A 25,728-nucleotide genomic window follows, 5' to 3' on the forward strand; every position below is an offset into this window, starting at 1 on the left:
ATCAGAAGTTTCACTTGTTTCTCAGTTATTGAATATGTATCTTTATACATGATATATTTGCAAAAAAGGATAAGTATAAAACTTGATGTAAATTGTACCAATGAATATGTAAACATACAGTGACAACATTAAACTTATAAAAGTTTTAAAAAAAATTAGACCTGAGAGGAGGGGCTGATCCATTGGATGTGGAGTGTGAGAGAGAGAATTTAGGGAGCTGAGGGAGCTGTGTTATTATTTGGGAAATATTTTTCAGGGAAGATGATGAGAAAAAAATTGCGGAGACATCTGAAGGTAAAATGGGACTAGAGCCCTGACCACAAAGGCCACAGTTCTATCTTGAGGAACTTTCTGAGAACATGACAGGAGACCCACAAGACGGCACACTTCTCTCTTCCAGCCAAAATCATGGACACCTTCCATTCCAGTCCCTTCTGCTGCTGAAAAGTCATCCTTCAGGCCACGATCATAGACAGAAGAAGAAAATTCTACCTTTTTTGTAGGTAAGGTATTAGGAAAACTTACCGGGTGATCTGTGTGTATACAGAATCTCTACTATAGATATGCTAGAAATAAATACATATGTACCTCTTATTTTTAAAAAATATATAACGTATATATTAATATATCCACTATATATATAGAAATATGTTGGCCAGGCACTGTGGCTCATGCCTGTCATCCCAGCACTTTAGGAAGCTGAGCAAGCAGGTCACAAGGTCAGGAGTTCCAGACAAGCCTGGCCAACATGGTGAAATCTCATCTCTACTAAAAATTCAAACTTTAGCCTGGCGTGGTGGCACGCGCCTGCAGTCCCAGCCACTTGGGAGGCTGAGGCAGGAGAATCGCTTGAACTTGGGAGGTGGAAGTTGCACTGAGCCGAGATCGTGCCATTGCACTCCAGCCTGGGTGACAGAGTGAGACTTCATCTCAAAAAAAAAAAAAAAAAAAAAAAACTGAAGAAAGAAATACGACCAGCGCGGTGGCTCATGCCTGTAATCCCAGCACTTTGCGAGACTGAGGTGGGTGGATCACAAGGTCAAGAGATAGAAACCATCCTGGCCAACATGGTGAAACCCTATCTCTACTAAAAATAAATTTAAAAAAATCTAGCTGGCATGGTGGCATGCACCTGTAGTCCCAGCTACTCAGAAGGCCAAGGCAGGAGAATCGCTTGAACCCCGGAGGCGGAGGTTGCAGTGAGCCGAGATTGTGCCACTGCACTCCAGTCTGGTGACAGGGCGTGACTCTGTCTCAAAACAAAAACAAACAAACAAAAAGAAATACGTTAGTACATATACCTGGTTATAATTCAGTACTGGTCTGAGTTCCTTAGCTTCTCTCATCACTCCACGATTTTTTTTTTCTCTTTCTCTCTTTTTTTTTTTTTGGTTAAGAGACAGGGTCTCACTATGTTGCCCACACTAATCTCAAACTCCTGGGCTCAAACGATCCTCTTGTGTCAGTCTCCCAAAGTCTGGGATTTCAGGTGTGAGCCACCACACTTGGCCATGATATTTTGTCAAGCCCAAAGCCTCTCAAAGTCCTTCCCTTCCTGGTCAGGGCTCTGGAATACACAGAAAATACCCCTTGGACACAGCTACCTTTGAAACCAAAGAGTTTGAGTGTAGGAAGGAAGAACTAGTCCAACCCTTCTTTAACTTTAAAGCAAAGGAAGCTGAAAAATTTAAGCCTGAAAAATTTAAAAAACTCCTATAGTTTCAGCAGCTCCCCTCTATACACAATAGCCCTGACCTTTTCAGAATTGCACTTTCTGTGCATCTAATATATTTTTGAGTTCCCAAATTTTCACTTAATACAGAGGTTGCCTTGATCAGATTCTTCTAAAATTCCAAAGGAAGAAGGGGCTATGCAGAAAAAGAGGTGTTTTCAACATACATCTGTAATACCTTATCATCACCCTAGTGAAATATTCTGAAAGAACGAATAATCTTCTTTGGGAAGAGGTTATAATGGGAAACCCAGAAGTCAAATCCATGTTTTAAAAGGCTTTCACAGTATGATGAAAGACTATGTGTGCATCACTATCATTTCATCCAATTTCCTCTAGTTAGACTGAAAACTCTGCCAGGGGAAGGACTGGAGATGTGCCTAGAGTGTTGTCGGTTTTATTCATTCAACCAGTGTATTAAAACTCATACTCCTTTTAAAAAAGGATCTCTGGAGGCTACCTAGTTACCATTGCCCACACCTTTCATTTTGGTGGTAAACAGTCTACTCACATTGATAATAGCAATTATGTCTTTCCTATGCATCAAACTTTGTGTTAAGCACTTGATTTGTACTATCATTAATCCTTAACCCTTACACCACCCCTATGCTACTCTAAAATGTACAGTTACGTTTTAGAAATAATGAAGCTTGCCAGGCATGGTGGCTCACGCCTGTAATCCCAACACTTTGGGAGGTTGAGCTGGGAGGAATGCTTGAGGCTACGAGTTTCAGGCGAGCCTGGGCAACAGAGTGAGACTCCCTATCTCTAAAAAACAAAAATAAAAAATTAACCAGGTGTGCTGGCATGCGACTGTAACCCTAGCTGGTTGGAAGGCTGAGGCCAGAGGATAGTCTGAGCCCAGGAGTTTGAGACTGCAACGAGCTAGGATCGTGCCATTGTACTTTAGCCTGGGCAACACAGTGAGACCCTGTCTCTAAGCAGCACCAGGGGCATAAGAGATTGAGTAATTTGCCACGAGTCACAAAAGTAGGCAATGGAAGAGTTCATATTTGAAAACTAACCGTAGGCATTTAATACCCTATTTTCTTTTGATTCTCAGTGAAGCCTGGCAGTCTTTGGGAGAGGAAACCCCAAGGCTTGTTCACAGTTTCAGCTGGTGAATAAGGTGGGACCCATTCATGCACTTCGCCCCCAACGGGAGATTTGCCATAAATTGAAGACTCTGAATAGTCACTGGGTTTGGAAGAGAGTATGCGTCAACTGGGACCATCCAATGAAAAAGGACCAACATCATTTAACATAATTTTCTTGTTGGTTATGATTTTTTCTCTAAGGGTATTTTCCCCCCTCTGGTTTTCTAAATTGTCACAAAACATTTGCGCAACGACCTGGGGTGTTATGACACCCTTAAATGAAAATCTGAGGACAGCTTGGATGAAGGACAACTTTTAAGTAAGAACACAGTCCGCCCTCGCCTTGGTTAAACAAATCGAATGGAAACGATTTGTTCAAGATGGGAGCATCCAATAAACGCAACCTCTTCGAAACAGCCCTGATTCCCTGGCAAACGCTGTTGCTTAGCGAAACGTCAAAACCCCTACGTGCAAACAAACGTCTGAGGGGCGCCCCCGCCCTGCGCAGGCTTCTCCAGGCAGCTCGGGCTTTGGAGAACGTCTGGAGGACATTGGTAGCTCCTCCCTCTCCGGTTAAAGACTTGGGTAGGGGATCGAGGATCTCCGAGTCGGGTCATCTGGGCTGACCCGCATCCCGACTCCCAGGACTATGCAAGGGAGCTGGGGGGCGAGTCGCTCCGCGCCAGGAAACGCCTGCGTCTCAGCGCAGGAACAGAGGCGAGAAGCAGAGGGGAGCCCCGCCCTCGTTCCAGACCTGGAGCAGTGCGCCCCTCCCCCGCCCCGGAAACATCCCCGCCGCTCCTCCCTCCACCACCACCTCCCGGGGACCTAGGTTATAAAATCCCACGCAGTGGGGCGGGCACGGTGACGGCGGCTGGGAGGATGGCGCAAGCCGCCACCGCCCACTGGCACGGCACCAGCGCCCTCCAGCACCCAACCGCCGCCTTCCTCTCCCCGGCGAGGCTCCAGCCTCCCTCCCGCCAGCCTAGACCCCCAGCGCGGCTCCGGCCTCACTGCACCCACCCGCCCTGCACCACAACCTCCCAGCTCGGCCCTGGAGAGCGCCCCCCCGCATCTGGACTCCCGCTGTCCGAGGGAGGAGCCGCAGCCGCGGCCGCCCCGCCCCTGGCGTTCTTTGATTCTCCCGGCCTCTGGGACATCTGGGTGCCGAGGGTTACGTGCATCAGATGTGGCTCCTGGGCCGCCAGATGTACGCGTTCCCTGCCCGGGGCAGGCGGCCGGCGAGTCTGGGCGGACGCGTGGGAGGGGCTGGGAGTTTTCCCTCCTAGCTGACTTAAAAGCCAGCAGAACCTCAAGCCCCCTAGGCTCCCGGGGGGAGCCTGGGCCTCCTGGCTCTCCGGGACGCACTGCCCAAAGGAAAAGTTTCCAGCCCAGTCTGTGCCTCGCCGCCGAGTAGCCCTTGGGGCTTCTCAAAGTGGTAGAGAAAATAGGGCAGTTCTACAGGATGCCCCAAAGAAAACCCTCATATGTCGACCAGCCGACCTTAGTGCTGGCGTGGGACCACAGCTGCGTAGCCAGCAAACCCCAGGTGGGGGAGGGGGAGAAGTGGCGGTAGAGTTCGCATCTGGGGCTTGCTCTAAAGCGCTCTTTGACCGCTTTTGGATTCCATATTTGAAGTTGAGAGTCGTATTCCACCTGGTACAGGCAGTTCAGGGCACGAGAAAAGCCAAGTGAACTCTGTGACTCAATCCCCTTGGAATGTGCCTGGAATAATAATAGGGACTTGAAAGGGTTTTATGGCCGAGGTGGCTAGTGGAGACCAGGCTCCTACGCCTTGCAGTTGGCGGACGGCCGAGGGGGGCAGTATTGCCTTATGCAGAACTTCTGCGCCTGCAAACGGGACAAAAATAGTCGGAGCATCTGGTTTAAATCAACCAAAAAGCATTTCTATCAGCTTAATCCACCGGCCTGCAGAACCGACAGAACAGGACAAGCCAAATATATTCCCGGTACTCTTTTAACACTCCTATAATAGCTGAGCCCAATCACACTTTACCGCTGGGATTTCTGTGTCCTACCATACAACTGTCGTTATTTTATAGATGTTGCAAATTAAACTTCCTTTTCTGGGGTTGTGTGTGGGCATGTGCTTAAGCAGTTACATTTGCAAGCAACGCTCGACTACGCTGCCCTTTTCGTTTTCCTTTTTCTTTCTCTCTTTTGGTATGAGATCTTAGAATAGTAAAAAGTATCTGAGGCCAACATATGGGTTGCTTACACCACTAAATATATAGCTGCATTACCCTCCCTTAACGCCCTAATCAGAATTCCAAAGGCAAGTTGGAACAAAAGAAAAACGTGTCTGAGTGTAAAGGGAGAACTTGTGCCAAGAATTACAGTCGCAGGGTAAATAACCTTGTTTTCTCCTTCATCAGTGGCCGCTACCAAGCCCCGTTCTTGGAAAGTGGCCAACAGTCTGTCTGGTGGAGGGTGCTGCTAATTAGAGAGAGCCCATAAACCTCTCTGTCAAAGAGGGCATGTGACCTTCCCTTCAAGTCTGAACAATAAAGCTGGCGAACTGCAGACTGCACTCAACAGTGGCTGTCCCGCGGATTCCCTAAATAGGAACAGGATGAAGGCCAGGCTCAAGAGGTTACCATAGCTCTGCTCCCACACTTTGAGGAATCGGTCACTCCACTTCCCCGTATAACTTGTTTCAATTACTCTCTACAATCTATTTAGAGGAGAGCAGCTTGCAGAGAGCACTCATTGTCTAATCTAAATGAGGAAGCAATTATTACTTGCTGCAGTCTAATGTGCTTTGAGACTGGTGGGTCAAAGAGCAACCTGATTTCTTGTAACGTGTCTTTGCACTTTGGAAGATACACCTTTTTGATTACATTTATTTACTCTTGCTTTTATGAAACATTGTCTATTAAGATTACATAATTAAGGTATTTTTCCCCTTCTCAGTCTTCAATGTCCTTTTTAATTTTAGAATTTAAGCTATTGTAAACACCCCAACTACTTTTGCATATTGCTTAATGTTAAATATTTTTTTAGTGCTATCTTATAGGCATGTTCTCTGATTATAGCAAAATAGAGTTCTCTAAGTCTTCCCTTCTTTGTTTAATTTACCTCCCTAGGAGCCCCCTTGCTAGCTTTAATTTTATACAACATGTTGTAAACTATAAATAATACAGCTCCACTTTCCTAGAACATATGGAAACTGTCGCCTGCTATATATCCTAACTGTACTTGCTTTCAGCTTAAAGACTGAATAAAGTTAATCTCCTGTGTAAAAAGGCATTTGGCCTTTTGTGTGTGTGTGCATTTTATCAGTTAAAACCCAGTATGGAACAGCACATGAAATTCTTCTTGTTGTGAACAGAGCACATAAAAGGGTTTACAAGGTGTGGTTTGAAGAGAGGAAGCCGTGGAACAAATGTTGGTGGAAAGGAGAGGAAGGAAGGAAAGTGCTTCCTGAGAGGATACTCCTCCTGTTTCAGCATCCACTTTTCAGACTCTTCCTGTTTTAGTCCTTAACTGATGGTAAATTATTTGTCTTTATTTTTTCTATTCACTTTAAAAGCATCCTTTCTCTCTATGCTAAACCAAATCCATTAACTTCCAATGACTTAACAACTTTACTTCATTTAACATTCTCATAATCTGAAACTTTTTAAATTATATAATACATATATGGAAGGAATCATTTCCATGTTAACTTTCCAAGTATTCTTTGATCTCTAAGATAACCAACTGTGACGGAATTAACAACAGAGTCCACAGTCACAAACATTGCGGTTGCTTGGGTCGTAGGTTGGTCACTGTTTTTGTTTTTGAGACAGTGTCTCACTGTGTCACCTAGGCTGAAGTGCAGTGGTGCGATCACAGCTCATTGCAGCCTCAATTTCCCGGGCTCAAGCGATCTTCTTGCCTTAGCCCCGCAAATAGCTGGGACTACAGGCGTGAGCCAGCCACCACGTTCATCTAATTTTTGTATTTTTTGCAGAGACGGGGTTTTGCCATGTTGCCTAGGCTGGTCTCCAGCTGTGCTCAAGTGATCCACCCGCCTCAGCCTCCCAAACCATTGGGTTTACAGGCATGAGCCACTGCACCCAGTCACAGGTTGGTCAGTGATGAGTCTCTTGTGTATTTGTAAAATTGGGATGATGCCTCCTCGCAAAGTGTGAAAACAAACATATACTAATGTTGGTTATCACAGCTGAATATAAGGGGCATCACAAGCCTTATAAAGTATTAATTCTTCTTCCAAATACATCACGTGCTACATCCCCTTTACAAGATAAATTAATAAAATATTTATAATTTCTACATACTGAATTTATGACTTTATATTTTGAAGTTGAGTTTCTTTTGAAAATTTTTTTTTTTTGAGACAAGTTCTCACTTTGTCACCCAGGCTGGAGTGCAGTGGCACAATCTCAGCTCACTGTAGCCTTAACCTCCTGAGGTTTAAGCAATCCTCCTGCCTCAGCCCCCCAATTAGCTGGGAATATGGGCATGCGCCATGACACCCAGCTAATTTTTGTATTTTTTCACAGAGATGGAGTTTTGCCATGTTGCCCAGGCTGGTATTGAACTCCTGGCCTCAAGCGACCCACCCACCTTGGCCTCCCAAAGTGCTAGGTTTACAGCTGTGGGCCACCACACCCAGCTTTTGGAATTTAGTTTTAAGGATACTGTGATAGTTAATTTTATGTGTCAAATTTGGCTAGGCCATGGTACCCAGGCATTTGATCAAACAGTAGTCTATGTTGCTGTGAAGGTATTTTCTACATGCAATTAGCAGTAGACTTTGAGTAAAACAGATTACTCTCCATAATGTGGATGCGCCTCATCCAACAGGTGAAGGGAGAATTCTACCAGCAGAATTGCCTTTGTACTTGAAACATCAGCTCTTCCTTGGGTCTCTGGTGTATTGGCCCACCCTGTAGATTTTGAACTTGTCAGTCTCCACAATCACCAGTCAATTCCTTGAAATAAATCTTTCTCTACATATCTTATTTGTTCTTTTTCTTTGGAGAACCCTAATTCAGATACTTACTATTGACTCTTGGCACTACCATATCTATTTGTAGCCCTCAAATTGAGAGCATTGCAATGGGGGAAATGCCCACATATATCCTATGTTTCCTAGTAGTTTAACATCCTGTCAAAACACGTTAGAATTCAGCCAGATATTCTAACCTGGCTTCATTAACTCTCCTCACACATCTTTTCCAAATCTCAGCATTAAACAGTGATTGGAAGAGAAAAACACAAGACTGACGTGCAAAAGCATCTGATCCTGTTCTCTCCCTTCACAACTTTCTTCTTATGAGTATTCCCCAAGGCACCAGTTGAAAATATAAGAAACTGTGGCAGTCCTAAGGGACTCAAGGTTAAAAGACACCTTGAAAAATTTGCAAGGCTATGGAAAATGTAGTAAGGTGTCAAGAGTGGGATGGTCAGATTCAGGATGTATTTTGGAGATGAGACAGCCAAAACAACTTACTAATGTATTGGATGTAAGAGGTAGGACAAGGGGGCCGGGCGCGGTGGCTCACGCCTGTAATCCCAGCACTTTGGGAGGCCGAGACGGGAGGATCACGAGGTCAGGAAATCGAGACCATCCTGGCAAACACGGTCAAACCCTGTCTCTATTAAAAATACAAAAAATTAGCCGGGCGTGGTGGCGGGCGCCTGTAGTCCCAGCTACTCGGGAGGCTGAGGCAGGAGAATGGCGTGAACCCGGGAGGCGGAGCTTGCAGTGAGCCGAGATGGCACCACCGCACTCAGCCTGGGAGACAGAGCCAGACTCCGTCTCAAAAAAAAAAAAAAAAAAAAAAAAAAAAAAAAAAGAGGTAGGAGAAGGGAACCAATAATTAAAAATCAAAAACGGCTGCTCTGAGAGAACCACATGAATTATTCAGTATCCAAGAAGAAATTCTAGAACAAATAATACTCAAATAATCCAAACATTGATTTGGTTGGTAATGGTGAATTCATTTTATTAACAGCAAGAATTATTTCCCTTAAATTAATTCTATGCTACTTTACTTGGATATAAGCATTGTGCAGAAACCTAACAGTGCTCTCATAAGAAATAGGTAATCAATGGATATCTTTGAATTAAAAAACATAGATGCTGATTTGATTTGCACATAATGGCAAAATAACATGCTTGCCTTTTTCTCTCTTAATCTGGGATTGTAAGGTAAACAGAGTACACATGGTTGACTTTCCTGCTTTTGTTGAGCACGGTCCTTTAGTAATTTACACTTACAATTATCAATCCTGTGCTTTAAAATTTCAATTCAAAGCATTGTCTTATAAAAAGCAGTTTAAAAAACATTACCAAAGACAGACCATAAGGAGAGTGTGTTAAGACTAAAATACTGATGGGTAGGTAAAGGGGTACTATGTTTTCCCAGGGAACAATTCATCAGCCTCTGACATGATGTTTGTTTTGTGAATCTCTTTTTTAAGAACAGTGAACGATTTAAAGGGAGACTAAAACACTGAAAAAAAAAATGCTGTTCATATATTGTGTTCTTTTGAATTTTTATTTATATTTGTAACCTCTTGAGAACATTACAAGTATATACCTCATAATAAAAATGAAAATAATTCCATTTAAAATACTATCTAGAAAGACTTTAACACATATTATGTGTCATAATGAAGTAACACAAAGAAACTTCTTAAAACATAGGATTTCTCTCTAAAGCTTAAATGTGAGGCAGACAGACGTCTAACTTTAAAACAGATGGAACCCCAGAACATTTCCAGGATACATAAATCTGAATTTTGTGTCACATTTTATGCCTGAGACAGCTAACCAATCCAAATTGATGGTGAGGATTTCTGTACTCATTTTTTCTCCTATCTTCCCTTTCTAACATCCAAATTTAACAATTCAGTATTTCTTTTTCATAATCCTATGGATGACCATACCAGAATGTTTATGATTTTCATAATTTGCTCTGTGATTTGTAATCCTAAGTGTGTGCATATATTTAATCAACACATAGTAATAAGTAATACCAATTCATATGTACTGTGACATAAAAAAATAAACGTGAATTGCCACAAATAAAATGAGTTTATTTTATATTAAAGTTATCAAAAAACACACCTATAAAATTACCCACATACTAGGTTTAGAGATAGCCTTTACAAAGAGATTATTAAAAATTGGAAAACTTATTTTCTCTTAACTATTAAAGTACATAGATTTAAAAGGTGTTAGAAGACAAAATGTTAAGTCATGGTCAATAGCTTAAAAAAGAGTTAATACACATTAAATCTGTAGCATACTACAAAAAGATTAAATCTTAAAAATATTTTGGGAAAAAAGCTATAATTTTCTTTCTGAAAAATTTAATCTTAAGTGATATTTACTAAGAAATATATACTACAAACCACAATAACAATGATCTCAAAATTTACCTAATTGCTTCACAAATGAGTCAACTTACAAAGAAAACACAGAAAATTGCTTTTAAATATATAACTCCTTAATTTTCCTGATAATCAAATGAAAATTTAGTCCATTCCAATTAAAAATACAAATTAGACTCATGCTTAATGTAAGATATCATTATATATTTCTTAACAACATAAAAGTTCAAGCATTTTTGTAAAGCAGACTAGGTTATTCTAAAAAAGGAAAAAAAAGAAAAAATATTTAACCACAGAAATTTGGAATATTTATATACTTTATAACACTGTAGAAATCTTTGGTGGTGACATATGGAATACAATCCCTGAAAATACTTTAATCATTTTGTCCCATCAATCAGTGTAGTCAAGTATTTATAATCAGTAATATTGGCAGTATAATTTTTTAGCCAAATACACACACACACACACATATATATATATTGTGATGTGAGGGGGATCTTATGCAGGACCTAGGTGGGCTTACATAATTATTTAGCAATAAGGCTTATTTCTGGCTCCTTTTCATACCAGGAAAAATATGGTAAACTAAAGAATGGGTCAATTCTTACTTCTAAACAAACTCTGGAAATAGTTAAATACTAATGGACAAGTTGAGTAAATGTACAGCAAAATAAAATACCAGCTGCAATTTCTGGATAAACTCAAACAGCTACCAAAATAGTTCCCTAAATAGATTTGTGCATCTAATGCCCGTGCTCCATGTGCTGGCAGAGGAAAAAGCAAGGCACTGTGGTCTATGGATACATTTACCTCTTTTAAAACCAATAGACTTAAAAGGAGAAACAAAAAAAGATTTGTTCTATCTTAAAATAAACAAAAATGTATAGGCTAATTAGACAAAGTTCGAAGAAAAGGGCCCGCTAAAACACATGTAAGGGAAAAGAACCAAAATTTAAGAAATGTAAAAGAGAAAGAAGAGTAAAATGATATTAACTGTATAATGATGTGAGGAAGGATATCAGAGGAAGCACTGTGAATGTGAAAGAGTACAGTTAAACAGGACTTGTACTTCCTCTTTGAGACTATCTTTGATAAAGCATTTTGAGTCTAGAAGTACAGAGGAATAAATAATTTCTTCAGTTTAGAACAGTAATATGAGTTTACTAAAGAATAGGTTTAATACTGAGACTAGACTTTAAAGAGATAAAATGGCTGGGTGTGGTGGCTCACGCCTGTAATCCCAGCACTTTGGGAGGCCGAGGCGGGCAGATCATGAGGTCAAGAGATGGAGACCATCCTGGGCAACATGGTTAAACCCCCTCTCTACGAAAAAGACAAAAATTAGCTGGGCGTGGTAGCACATGCCTATAGTCCCAGCTACTCGGGCGGCTGAGACAGGAGAATCGCTGGAACCCGGGAGGCGGAGGTTGCAGTGAGCCAAGATCGCACCACTGCACTCCAGCCCGGTGACAGAGCAAGATTCCGTCTCAAATTAAAAAAAAAAAAAAAAAAAAGTGCAAATCAGCTCCCACAGATAAAGTTCTTGACTCACATGACCTTATTAGGTAACTTCAGATGATACTGCCTCTGAGTAGGAAACACAAGAAGAGTGTAACAGTTATATTAAGAATTCTAGTACCAGGTCATATAAATAAAACTCTCTTCAGAGAATTTACAATTAGAATTCATAGGAATTTGGAATACAAATTAGAGTCCTTCCAGAAACGAAGAGGCTAAAAATTAGTTAGGGTAAAGTAGATCGAGTTATTCAGAATTAAACTTTGGGGGAAAAAAAACTGAATTAATTTTACTTATTGCTATATATGAAGAATGTGAAATTATCCATAAAATATTTTATGACTATTATCATGAGACAATGTATGCATTATACCAAGGTACTTCTGTGTAAACATTATATTCTTGGCCAATACTCTGAGGAGGTCCTGAATATACATTACCAGCTGGCTTCATTTCTTAAAAGGGAGACAGATCAAAGATTTCTCAAATCTCTCTCATCATTTTATCTTTTGGACAAACAAATAGAACAGTCAAGTAAATTACCTGAACAAGCATAAAAAGTACAAATTTGATTATTGATCACTACCACCAAAAATATATTGACTTAGGGTTCATAATGCATAGTTATCAGTTCAAGCTAAAAAAGCCTTAAAAGTTCGATAACTCAAAATCTCTTTGAGATTTACAGTTAAAAAGTAATATGTTTCTAATAATTTTTAATGTGTAGGATTAATGACAACTGTATTTTGCATTGGCAAATTATCTCAGCCAGAAGAGATTCAAATGATTTTCGTCAAAGCCAATTTATAAACTAGCAGCACATATCAATGCCAAGCTTGTGAATGGACTGGCTGAGAAAAATTGCATGAGTTAGAAGGGATATAAGTGCTATACTGGTCACTGATTCTATTTCACAAAAGCTACCATTTTTAAAAGCTGAAAACATAATTGGTGTTGACAAAAACATGTTAAATTCAACTACTCTGTATAGCTAAATATAGGTTAATTAAAGCAACTTCTTATTTGTTAAGAAGATAATTAAAAATAGTTAAAACTGAACAATTAGGTATACTTTTATATTATTAAAATCCAATGAATTTAACAAATGAAACCTACAGGAAAACGGATGATATAATTCAAGGCATAGATTTGACATGTCAGAATACGGCAAACAACAATGAAGATAGCATCAGTAAAACAGTTGTAAAATAAGTAAACAATTTTCAAGTGTGCAAAACTAGTCAGGAATAAAAGTGCTATGTGTGGATACCTGGTTTTCAAATATTTGTTTCAAAAACTTTCAGCTGATGGTGGAAAAACTAGAAAGTATTATACAAGTAAAAATTTAAAGAATATATAAAACATACTTTATTATCTTACATTATATCCTTATTATGTCACTGCTGGATCTGGGGCCTATTTAATTATCAGATATAACACAAAAGGGAGTAAACACAGTACATCACAAAGGCTGATTTATCCTGAACCATAAAAAGACTCCTTTCAAGTATACTGTGGATTTGTGTTTCATCTTATATCTCAGGCATTCTATGCTGTTGATGAATTTGAAAATGGACAACATGGTTTTCTATAATTTCTAATATACATATTAGTACATCTTGCAGAACTGCCTTTAGTAGTCAATATTTGGAAGCAATTGTTAAAGAAATAAAAACGATTTAAATTCATGAAAGTAAATCCCATCACTGCCACAATTTAAATAATCATTTTAATGTGTAAATCCTGAATATATCATGTTAGAAGATGAAGTCGATGTATTTAGCATAATCTGTCTTAGGATATTTGAAGTGTAGATGACTAAAAATACACTTGTGGTCGCTTCTTCACTTTATATTTCAGTGACCCGTACCGTACCTGAAGAGAGAAATGTTTTATTGTTAAGAATTAGATAAAAAAAAAAAAAGAATTAGATGATTACTTTAAAAATTACGTCAGATTTAATAGTTCATAGCAATTTTTTTACCTTTTTGATATAAAGAATAAATTATCCTAATAAATGAGTATAAGACAGCACTACCTATCAGCTCATAAAAATGTAGTTGGCACTATTTAGATATATGTTACAGATTATTATTACTAATAACATAAAAACGCTAATGTAACATAAAAACATTAATCCTATTATTTATGTTTTGCTTAGTACAATGTCAATGAACATTGATTATAATGGTCAGAAGCCATTCACAGTTCTCCACTGCTTTCTCGGTACAAAGACAGTATGTTATTATGGTTAACTGTTTACTATTTAATCTTCATGTAGCATTAGTTGAAAGCAAAACTGTGTGGTTAATTTTGTTCGATGCTTTCTTTGTTTATGCATAGTTCTGGGACTGGGTATTTGAACTATTTTGCTAAATGAGAATGCCATTTTCTACTTATAGCGGAAGATCAAGAGCTTACTATTTTAAAAATTTCCTGATATCCTGAAACATCGATCTGAATAAAGAATTTTAAATATAGGCTGGGCGCAGTGGCTCAAGCCTGTAATCCCAGTCCTTTGGGAGGCCGAGACAGGCGGTTCACGAGGTCAGGAGATCGAGAACATCCTGGCTACCACGGTGAACACCCTGTCTCTACTAAAAAATACAAAACAGTTGCCGGGCGAAGTGGCGGCCGCCTGTAGTCCCAGCTACTCGGGAGGCTGAGGCAGGAGAATGGCGTAAACCCAGGAGGCAGAGCTTGCAGTGAGCTGAGATCGGGACACTGCACTCCAGCCTGGGCGACAGAGCGAGACTCTGTCTCAAAAAAAAAAAAATAAATAAATAAAATAAACTGCTGGCCAGGTGAGATGGCTCACGCCTGGAATCCCAGTACTTGGAGAGGCAGAAGCGAGAGGATTGCTTGAGGCCAGGTGTTGGAGACCAGCCTGGGCAACATGGTGAAACCCTGTCTACAAACAATGAAAAAATTAGCCAGGTGTGGTGGCGTGTGCCTGTAGTTCCAGCTACTTGGGAGACTGAGGTGGGAGGACTGCTTGAGCCCAGGAATTTGAGGCTGCAGTGAACTGTGATTACGCCACACTGCACTTCAATTTGGTTGACAGAGCAAAAAAGCTCTATCCTCAAAAAAGTTAAAAAAAAAAAATCATCAAACTGCTGTTCTACCATTCCAATCCTTCATTTATGGATCATTAATACTCTAAATGATAATGCAGCAGAGAAATCGTTTAATCATTAGGAAAACAGCTCTACACTTAACTAACCTCTCTGCGGCCTTTGGTGGTTTTCACAGATTTCATGCTTTGTGATCTTCGAAGTCCTTTGTGTGTTAACATCTCATCATCTGAATATGGCCCGTCTGCTTCCTCATCTGTTTTCTCATCTCCATCTTTCAGTGGAATTCCATAACCTAAACAAGTTGTCAAAAACAGCATGTTTTGGTAAAAGGACACCAGTCAGTGCTGGCTCTTTGCCCCATCTGTGTACAGTTCTTTGTATGGTTTGCATTTCCCCCAGTTACTCTTTTTGCATCTGGAATGTGCTGCGTGCCCTTTATCATTAAGCTTTGCCTCTTGCACTATTCCAGGTGAAACTCATAACTCATTTCCTCCAGGAAATTTTCCCTGATCATTCTTATTTTTACTATGCATTTTAAAAAATAATTATAAAATAATTTATTTTTGAGTAGGTAACACATCATCTTGTTAAAAAGTTCGAGACTATAAATAGATGTAGAGCAAAAAGTCTCTTCCCACCTTTTCTCCTCTTCATGAATTCAACCCAAGCATTTGTGTTTTAGTCTGTCATTTGCACTTTTGCCTTGAATTAGGAATTAAGGCTTTTCCCTTCTACGTGTCATCTTTTGTCAAGACTGGGAATGGTAGGGTTTACTTAAGGTGTTGAGGAAGACCCCAGGGGGCTAGAACTTTGGGCAAAATAAGGTCACCGGGGGCAGGTGATGAGGATGAGGATGTTAGCTGCTGTTGCAGTTGTTGAGATAAAACTCAGCCAGGTAGGCTGCAGTAATTAGAAGTACCACAGACTATGTGACAGATATTAGTCAAACAAAATAGAATCAGGCAGAGCAATGAGAGATTATGCGAGTATGCTAGAAGGCTGTTACGTGTAGCTATAAAGACTTACTATGGGCCAATATGCAAACATCCACACAGTCAGGATGTTTATTGTCAGGAAGTATGAGAGCATCTTGAGGCTTGGCCTCAAGGATAAAACTCTTTCAACCCTGAAGCTAAGGTTCTCAAACTTGAGCACGCTAGAGTACCTAGAGAACCTGTTAATACAAGTTCTGACATCCCCAGAACTTCTGATTCAGCAGATTTGAGGTGGGGCTGAGAATCTGCATTTCTGACCAGTTCCCAGGTAATGCTTGTGCTCATGGTCTCTGGTCCATACTTTGAGAACCACCGCCTGAGGATGCTGGAGACAGCAAGACAGGGGCCCAAGTCTCAGGCAACCAGAGTACTAAGTAGGTTATAGAGAAAGGGGTGAGATTAGAAATCCCCATGAAGTGGCCAGGCGCGGTGGCTCACGCCTGCAATCCCAGTACTTTGGGAGGCCAAGGTGGGCAGATCATGAGGTCAGGAGATCGAGACCATCCTGGCTAATATGGTGAAACCCCACCTCTACTAAAAATACAAAAAAATTAGCCAGGCGTGGCAGCTGTAGTCCCAGCTGCTCGGGAGGCTGAGGCAGGATAATGGCGTGAATCCGGGAGGCAGAGTTTGCAGTGAGCTGAGATCGCGCCACTGCACTCCAGTCTGGATGACAGAGCGAGTCTCCATGTCAAAAAAAAAAAAAAAAAAAAAAAAAAAAAAAAAAAAAAGAAAAGAAATCTCCATGAAGTTATAAATTCTCCTTTAACAAAGATAAGGAGCATAAATACTTAAATCTTCAGGTGAGGAGAAAGTGGAAGGACTTCCAGCCAGGTGCAGTGGCTCACACCTGTAATTCCAGCACTTTGGGAGGCCAAGGTGGGCAGATCACCTGAGGTCAGGAATTCGAGACCAGCCTGGCCAACATGGTGAAACACCCGAGTCTATTAAAAATACAGAAATTAGCTGGGTGTGGTGGCAGGAGCCTGTAATCCCAGCTACTTGGGAGGCTGAGGCAGAAGAATCACTTGAGCCCAGGAAGTGGAGGTTGCAGTGAATGGAGATTGTGTCACTGCACTCCAGCTTGGGTGACAGAGCAAGACTTCGTCTCCAAAAAAAAAAAAAAAAAAAAAGGAGAAGGATTTCCAGGCTCAGGAGAAGGCATGGGATAGATTCTATGCATGTGATAAAAAATAAAACTGGGCTGGGCTTGGTGGTGGCTCATGCCTGTAACGCCAGCACTTTGGGAAGTCAGGTGGATCGCTTAAGCTTAGGAGTTCTTCAGCCTGGGCAACATGGTGAAAAAATACAAAAATTAGCTGGGCATGGTGTTGTGCACCTGTAGTCCTAGCTACTCCAAAGGCTGAGGTGGGAGGATCACCCGAGCCTGGGGAGTCAAGGCTGCAGTGAGCTGTGATCATGACACTGCGTTATAGCCTGTTTCAAAAAATATACATATTTAAAAAAAATTGAATACATGTTTATTGGTCTGCTCTTCTAAGACATGAATAATTTGAGAATCACTAAGAAAACTACAAAGAGGCCGGGCGCAGCGGCTCACACCTGTAATCCCAGCACTTTGGGAGGCCGAGACGGGCGGATCACGAGGTCAGGAGATCGAGACCATCCTGGCTAACACGGTGAAACCCCGTCTCTACTAAAAAATACAAAAAACTAGCCGGGCCAGGTGGCGGGCGCCTGTAGTCCCAGCTACTCTGGAGGCTGAGGCACAGAATGGCATGAACCCGGGAGGCGGAGCTTGCAGTGAGCTGAGATCCGGCCACTGCACTCCAGCCTGGGTGACAGAGCGAGACTCCGTCTCAAAAAAAAAAAAAAAAGAAAGAAAACTACAAAGAGTCATGAATAAGCTTGTTACTCTCATAATAAGCAACTTGAATTGTATATTAGTCAAGTATAATTTTATGCTCTTAGACTTCTAGGCTAGAAGTCAGAGGAGATTTAGAAGTGGAATCAGTCATTATTTAGGCCAAGATCCTTTGTTTTCTTGCGCTGGTCCAAGGAAGTGTGTATGTTCTGGGTAGAAGAGACAGCATGCACAGAGGCACTGAGGAGAGTAGCTAGGGCTTGGGGATTGCTTAGTAGAACTTCAAGGAGGCCAGTGTGACCAGAAAGGGGATGGGTCAGTGGTCCTAGGAAAAAGCTCCTGAAGTAATATTAAGTGTGGAAAAAAAATGTACGTATAGAAACAAACAAAGGAAAAACATAAATGAGACGATTATATCTCATGAAAATGAGCTTTTAGGTGTTTCTAAATTTTTTCATTTTTTCTTTTTTTACTTGCCAAATTCTTATTTTTAAAAAATGTTCATTTTATAATTGAGAAAAACAAACCAGGTTTAAAGTTTAGGTTGTCATTTCTAGAGTTTTTTTTTTTTCTATTGATGTTGCTTATATAGTATTCCTGATCCCAATATGGTAAAACAGAATGAGGAATCAAGGAAAAAGTCAGAAAGGAAGTAACTGTGATAAACAATTTCTCTAAGGCCACAAATGTAGCATAAGAGCACAGTTCAACAAACACAGTCCTTGCTATTTTAATTGCCTCTCATTTTGTATGATTAGGAATTGGAATTTCGTTGAAAGGCTGATTATGCATCTTATTTTTTTCTTTTTTCCTAATTCCGGCTAAAAAAAAATCTTATTAGCTTTCTAATTACAGCTTCAGGAAAAGTGATGGATTGATTCATTACTCCAAGTATTTTTAAAATTATATTATGAATAAGGCAGTGTGCAGAATTATGAGGATACAAAGATGAAAAAGACATAGCTGTCTTTTTCTACCCTCAAAAAATTTAGGGTCCAATAGGGGAAACAGAATGCAATGGGCATTATGATACTGTAATAAATGCTATAAGCTAATGATAAGGTGCTGGGGGGGGCATACAGTAAGAGAATGTAATCAGCATGGGGTGGGTTGGAAAGGGTGGGTTATGAGAGAAGGCCTTGTAGGAGGTGGTGGCTAAGCTAAATCCTCAAAGAGTCATGATTCTGTATGACTAGCACTTGATGGAATGGGAGAACAAGGCTGGGGAGTTAATATACCATGCTATCTAGTTTGGACTTCATCAGAGAGCAGTGAAGCCCCTGGAGGCTCGGGGAAAGTACTGAAATGTTTTAAGCAGAAGAGTAACATGATTAGACTTGGGTTGTGTAAAATATTCTTCTTGCACTTTGGAAAATGAATCAGAAATGGATACGGCTGAGGGCAGGGAGCCTAACTGGGGAGGTTACTTAGTATAGCAGGTCAGAAATGACAGAGTCCACAGAGAGTGAGGACACAGCAAGGAGCCAAAATTAGTATTTATTGGGAAATGAAATTAACAAGTTTAGGCCAGGTGCGGTGGCTCACGCCTGTAATCCCAGCACTTTGGGAGGCTGAGGCGGGTGGATGACTTGAGGCCAGTAGTTTGAGACTAGCCTGGCCAATATGGCAAAACTCCATCTCTACTTAAAAATACAAAAATTAGCTGGGTGTGATGGCACGTGCCTGTAATCCCAGCTACTTGGGAGGCTGGGGCAGAGAATCGCTTGAACCTGGGAGGTGGAGGCTGCAGTGAGCTGAGATCGCGTCACTGCACTCCAGCCTGGGCGACAGAGTGAGATTCCACCTCAGGAAAAAAAAAAAAAAAGTTTAATTTAGCAATTTATTAACCAATCCTTGAATCAAAGAGAGTGGAGACACTAGAATCAAGTCAAATATTTTCATTAAAATATACATTTTCTGGCTGGGCTTGGTGACTCACGCCTGTAATCCTAGCACTTTGGGGAGCAGAGGTGGGAAGATCACTTGAACTGAGGAGTTTGAGACCAGCTTGGGCAACATACTGAGATCCCATCTCCATTAATATATTTAAAAAAAAAAAAACATTTTCTGTTTAACTTAAAACCTGAAAATGAATAACTTATTTTTTTTTAAAGGAGAGTACTTCTGATTTACTTCTGATTTTAAGATTAATAGGTTAATTTAAAAAACAACAACAAACAAAAAAGCTCACTACTCAGGGCTAAACACTGTTACCATTTTAGTAATACCCTTCCAAACTTTCTCTTATGTATATACATTAAACAAATTAGGTATATTAATCCATTTCATCATCTACTTATTATTGTTTTTTCCCTACAATCTGGATATGTTTTCATATCATTAAGTATAGATTGACATTGTTATGTTTCACAGCTAATAAACCACCTTTTGCTTAATCATTTCTCCTAGGCATTTCGTTCATTCCAATATTTGTTATTATAAACAACGAGATGAACATTGTTGTACATGCATATTTGAACACTTGTCTGATTATTTCCTTATGACATATTCTTAAAAGTTTCTTGCTGAGCTAAAGGGAATAAATTATGATGATTACTGCCAGATTGTCATCCAAAAGGATTATTCCATTTTAAACTCATAAAAAGTGCCTGAGTGTTTCTCAACAGGCTTGCTGTAGTGGTTTTAAAACATGTCTACAGATTCTCTGACATTCCTCTTCCCTTCCCTTAACATTTCAGAGGCCTTTGTACTTGCCTCAACAAATCGCCACAAAACATGTGACGGAAGTGATGCTGCTTCTAGGACTTCTGCAAGTTTCTCTGGGCACACTGGCCTGGGAGGCTTCAGCTGCCAGGTAAGAAATCCAACCACCCTTAGAGACCACATGGAGAGAACATAGAGGGAGATGGCTGAGAGGCTCCAACCATTCTAGCCAGCAGCTGCTTGACTCTTTTCAGCTCAGACAGCAGATGTGTGAGCTCTCTTTGAGATTATAACTCTAGCCCAGCTGCTGTCAGACCACAGCTGCAGGAGACCCTGAGCAAGAACTGCTTTGCCAAGTCAAGTCACCCCCAGATCTGTGGGCAAAATAAATGACCATGATTGTTTCAAGCTGCTGTTTTGGGGTGGCTTATTATGCAGCAATAGGTAACTAGATAACTGAAACAGTTCCCAACACAGAGCACTGTTAATTAAAAACATTTTTTTTTTTTTGCCAATCTGGCAAATGAAAATTATTATTATTGCTATTTTTTGATTATCTGAGGCTGAGAATCTCTTTCATATATTTCTTGACCAATTGTATTCTTTGGTAGCATTGACAATAATTGGTTTGTGAGGGTTACTGGATTGTTGAATCTGAACTCTTTGCCTGTAACACATAATGGGAATATTTCTGACAGTTTGTAGTTTGTCATTTTTATGTTTTCCCCCCATATTATAATTTTATATATTTTTATGTAGGAAAATCTCAAAAACTATTCCATTATGGTTTCTGGTTTTGATATCATGCTTAAGAAATTTTATCTATCTTAACATTATAAAAAAATTCACAGGAACTTCCTACTACATAGTTTAATTTTTTTATACTTAAATCTTAATCTTTTAAGAATTTATTTTGATCTAAGATTTGAGGCAGAGATATAACTTCATTCTCTACTCCATCTTCTAGCAGTCTAGCAGTTATCCTAGCATAACTTATTAAATAATCTGTCTTTCCTCCACTAATTTGAAAGATTGTCTTTCTCATTTGATAGATTTCCATGTACACCTGGGTTTGTGTCTATCTAGACGATCTATTATTAACTTCTCTTCACCTATTCTGGTCCTAGAACCATACTGCTTTGTTAAAAATATGGTCAAGAGAGAAAGTTTTGATGAAAGTGCTTCCTTAGGGAAGAAAGGCTCAGAATATATACCATTCTGTAGAAAAATTGGAAACTGCACAGAGTTTATAACTCTGAACAAGTACCTTTCATAACTGAACAAATATCTTTCTCATACTGCTACCACATACTTCACGTTTTTATAAAACTTATTTAAATTCATGATTTGAAATTTAAGAACTAAACAGCAAGTCAATATTTTAAAATATTTTAGTCATAGATATAAAATTTGGTAGGTGGCCGGGTGCGATGGCTCATGCCCGTAATCCCAGCACTTTGGGAAGCTGAAGTGGGCGGATCACAAGGTCAGGAGTTCGAGACCAGCCTGACCAACATGGTGAAACCCCGTCTCTACTAAAAATATAAAAATTAACCAGGCGTGGTGGCGCACACCTGTAATCCCAGATACTCAGGAGGCTAAGGCAGGAGAATCTCATGAACCTGGGAGGCGGAGGTTGCAGTGAGCCGAGATCGTGCCACTGTACACCAGCCTGAGTGACAGAGATAGATTCCATCTCACAAAAAAAAAAAAAAAAAAGATAGGTGAGCACCATAAAAATAGTATTATGAATTTTCATATTTATAAACCTGTTTTTATTTACCTAATTAGAACATAATTCTTAGCCAATCCTTGGGTATGATTATGAATAAACTGCTAAAAAAGGACTCTGGTCTAAGATACCTGGTCTAAATCAGCAAAATATAATACATACAGCAGATTCCATAATCAAAATCAATATACCTATTTTTTTTTTTTTGAGGTAGAGTGTCTCTCTGTCACTCAGGCTGGAGTGCAGTGGCGTGATCTTAGCTCACAGCAACCTTTGTCTCCTGGGTTCAAGCAATTCTCCTGCCTCAGCCTCCCGGATAGCTGGGACTCCAGGCATACACAACCACATCTGGCTAATTTTTGTATTTTTGGTGGAGACAGGGTTTCGCCATGTTGGCCAGGCTGGTCTCGAACTCCTAACCTCAGGGAATCCGCCCACCTTGGCCTCCCAAAGCTCTAGCATTACAGGCGTGAGCCACTGTGCCTGACCACCTAATTTTAAATGCATATTAAGAAATGCCAAGGTCAGGTGGTGTGGCACATGCCTGCAATCCCACCCAGCACTCTGGGAGGCCAAGACATGCAGACTGCTTGAGCCCAGGAGTTTGAGGCCAGTCTGGGTAACATGGTGAAGCCCTGTCTCTACAAAAAATGGAAAAATTAGCAGGGAATGGTGGTGCATATCTGTAGTCCCAGCTTCCTGGGAGGCTGAGACAGGATCACTTGAACCTGGGAAGTCAAAGCTGCAGTGAGTAGAGATTGTACCACTGCACTCTAGCCTGAGTGACAGAGTGAGATCCTATTTCAAAATATATAAACAACAAAAACAAAAACAAAAAAAATAAAAAAAGGAAATGTCTACATTAGGAACTACTTTTACATGATTAATGTACTAATAAGACTGATGGTTCCTTGCTCTCAAAGGCATCGCTACCTTAATCAATGGCCAATGCTTGATTACTACCTCTTAGATAATAGTCAAAACTTTGTAAACGTATTCATTCTTGGAAGAAAGCTCATTATTTTTTCTTTTTTCCTGAGAAAGGGTCTTGCTCTGTCACCTAGTCTGGAGTGCAGTGCTGTGATCATGGCTCACTGTAGCCTCGACTTCTGGGCTCAAGTGATTTTCCCATCTACCTCCCAAGTAGCTGGGTGAGTACCACCATGCTCGGCTAATAGAAAAAAAATTGTTTTTGCAGAGGTATTTTTCCTTTTTAAGGAGGAACAGTTTTTTTTTTTTTTTTTCAAATTGGTTTTAATTATAAAGATGATTTTCAATCTCTCTCAAAAGAAAACTTCTTTTTTAAATAAAAAGTCAAATAGCCCTGTACCTTATGGACTTAACACATTAATAAGGAATGTCTTGAAAATCTTAGTTCTCAGCCTTGCCTTTGAATTCAAACTTTCTTATTATATGTGATAAAATGACTAAGGAACCGTGTCTAATTTATATGTATGTTTCTAAGATCATGATAGTTTTTTAAAGTTTTAGAATATATTAACTATGACATGTTCATAATTTATACTAGAATATGCCTACAAGTTAGCTCTTGAACTAGAATATGTAATTTCAACACATTTTCCATGGGAGTAATCTTATTTTTAAATTGAGTCATCTTTTATCACGTGCTTAAAACTTTTAATCTGTGAGTCAATATCCTTATTTGTCCACAGCACTTACAGTAAAGAGTGTTCAACTATAAAACTCCTTAGATGTCAGTGCACAGTTTGAGTAGAAAGAGTATTTATTATAGGTTAGAACTAGTGCTGGTGGTAAGAAGGTATTGGTAACCACACCTACAGCTTCTAAAAATTAATGGCAGCAAAAAAGCCTACTTTGTTAGGTAGATGATCTCCAGAATCAGCAAAAGGCAAGTACTAATCTTTTTTTTTTTTTTTCCCGAGACAAAGTCTCACTCTGTTGCCCAGGCTGGAGTGCAGTGGCACCATCTCAGCTCACTGCAACCTCCACCTCCAGGGTTCAAGCAATTCTCCTGCCTCAGCCTCCCAAGTAGCTGGGATTACAGGCATGTGCCACCATGCCCGGCTAATTTTTTTTGTATTGTTAGTAGAGACGGAGTTTCATCATGTTAGCCAGGCTGGTCTTGAACTCCTAACCTCATGATCCACTCGCCTCAGCCTCCCAAAGTGCTGGGATTTATGGTGTGAGCCACTGCACCCAGCCTGAGCCACTGCGCCTGGCCTAGCAAGTACTAATTTAGAAAAAATTCAGAGGAAAAGAACTATGATTAAATGTAAAAGTAAAAAATACAAGCTTAGAAGTAAATTTTTTCTACCTAAATTCAGATAGTTATCATGTATCATTTTAGTATCTACAAGCCCAATTATGGAAGAATCATATATATATATACACTTTATATATAATTTTACTGTAAGTTCCAGGATCCATGTGCAGAATGTGCAGGTTTGTTACATAGGTATACATGTGCCATGGTGGTTTGCTGCACCCATCAACCCATTATCCAGGTTTTAAGCCCCGCATGCATTAGGTATTTGTCCTAATGCTCTCCCTCCTCTCCTTGTCCCCCACCCCCTGACAGGCCCCAGTGTGTGTTGTTCCCCTCCCTGTGTCCATGTAAAAGAACCATATATTAAAACAAATAAGCACACCTGCTGATTCACTGGGGGCTGGTTTACTTTTCTTTTTTGCTTCTGGTAGAGGTTGGTATGGTCTTTGTCCCACAGGCTCATCACCTTGGATAGCTGTTAAATCATGCATACTGAAGCTTCTTAAACGTTCAGTTATTGCTCCTTGGCTCTATTTAATACAGAAGTGATAGATCCAAGAAAAAAATACTTTAAAAATATTTAGTATGCTTACATTTAACTATCCCTGAACATTTTATTAAGATAACTTCAGAAAAGCTGAAAGAATTGTACAATGAACACCCAATATTGTTTACATTTTGCGGTAGTTCCTTTCTCACATATCTACCATCTATCCATCCATGAATTCATTTTATTTTTTCATGCATTTCAAAGTAACTTGTAGACATCAGTACATTTCACCCCAAACATTTCAGCATCATATTTAATTTTAAAATGTAAAACATGTATGATGGGCTTACCCTCAGAGTAAACAGCATCCATAATGTTGCTGTCTCCTAAAACTAGCACTTTGGGGCTTAAACTTTAAGATTTAGCGCAACTTTTAATTAATTAATTAATATTTATTTATTTATTTAGAGACAGAGTCTCACTCTGTTGCCCAGGCTGGAGTGCAGTGGCGCGATCTCGGCTACTGCAACCTCTGCCTCCCAGGTTCAAGCACTTCTCCTGCCTCAGCCTCCTGAGTAGCTGGGATTACAGGCATGTGGCACCACATCCAGCTAATTTTTGTATTTTTAACAGAGATGGGGTTTCGTCATGTTGGCCAGGCTGGTCTTGAGCTCCTGACCTCAGGGAATCTTCCTGCCTTGGCTTCCCAAAGTGCTGAGATTACAGATGTGAGCCACTACGCCTGGCCAAGGGCAACTTTTTAAAGTAAAAGAGACATGACATTGTTTTAAAGCTAAGGTAAATCAGGACTGGTAATGGCTCTTTCTAGAACAAGTTAGAAACATGTAAGAGCCAAAGAATCTGGAATACAAAATGATAGTCAATTAGTGAATTAACTATCTGGCAAGACATACCTACTACTCTACATTTGACTTTAAGTCCTTTCCCTTAACAATATGGCAGATACTAGGCACAG

General features: G+C 40.1%; 1 protein-coding gene across 2 annotated transcripts in view; it reads right to left on the reverse strand.

Annotated features, from left to right (window-relative positions):
* Positions 1–9,343: 9,343 nt before the first annotated feature.
* The window catches only part of REEP3 (receptor accessory protein 3), a 105,404-nt gene continuing 89,019 nt past the window's right edge, over positions 9,344–25,728 (reverse strand). For both annotated transcript variants that reach the window (XM_007963313.3, XM_007963312.3), the window contains 3 exons: positions 24,645–24,792; positions 14,945–15,090; positions 9,344–13,596 (listed from right to left, as the gene is read on the reverse strand). In XM_007963313.3, the coding sequence (XP_007961504.1) occupies positions 13,540–13,596; positions 14,945–15,090; positions 24,645–24,792 (351 nt within the window). In that variant the 3' untranslated portion in view covers positions 9,344–13,539. The remainder of the gene's footprint in view (positions 13,597–14,944; positions 15,091–24,644; positions 24,793–25,728) is intronic.

Source organism: Chlorocebus sabaeus, chromosome 9, assembly GCF_047675955.1.
Source record: "Chlorocebus sabaeus isolate Y175 chromosome 9, mChlSab1.0.hap1, whole genome shotgun sequence".
NCBI lineage: Eukaryota > Metazoa > Chordata > Mammalia > Primates > Cercopithecidae > Chlorocebus > Chlorocebus sabaeus.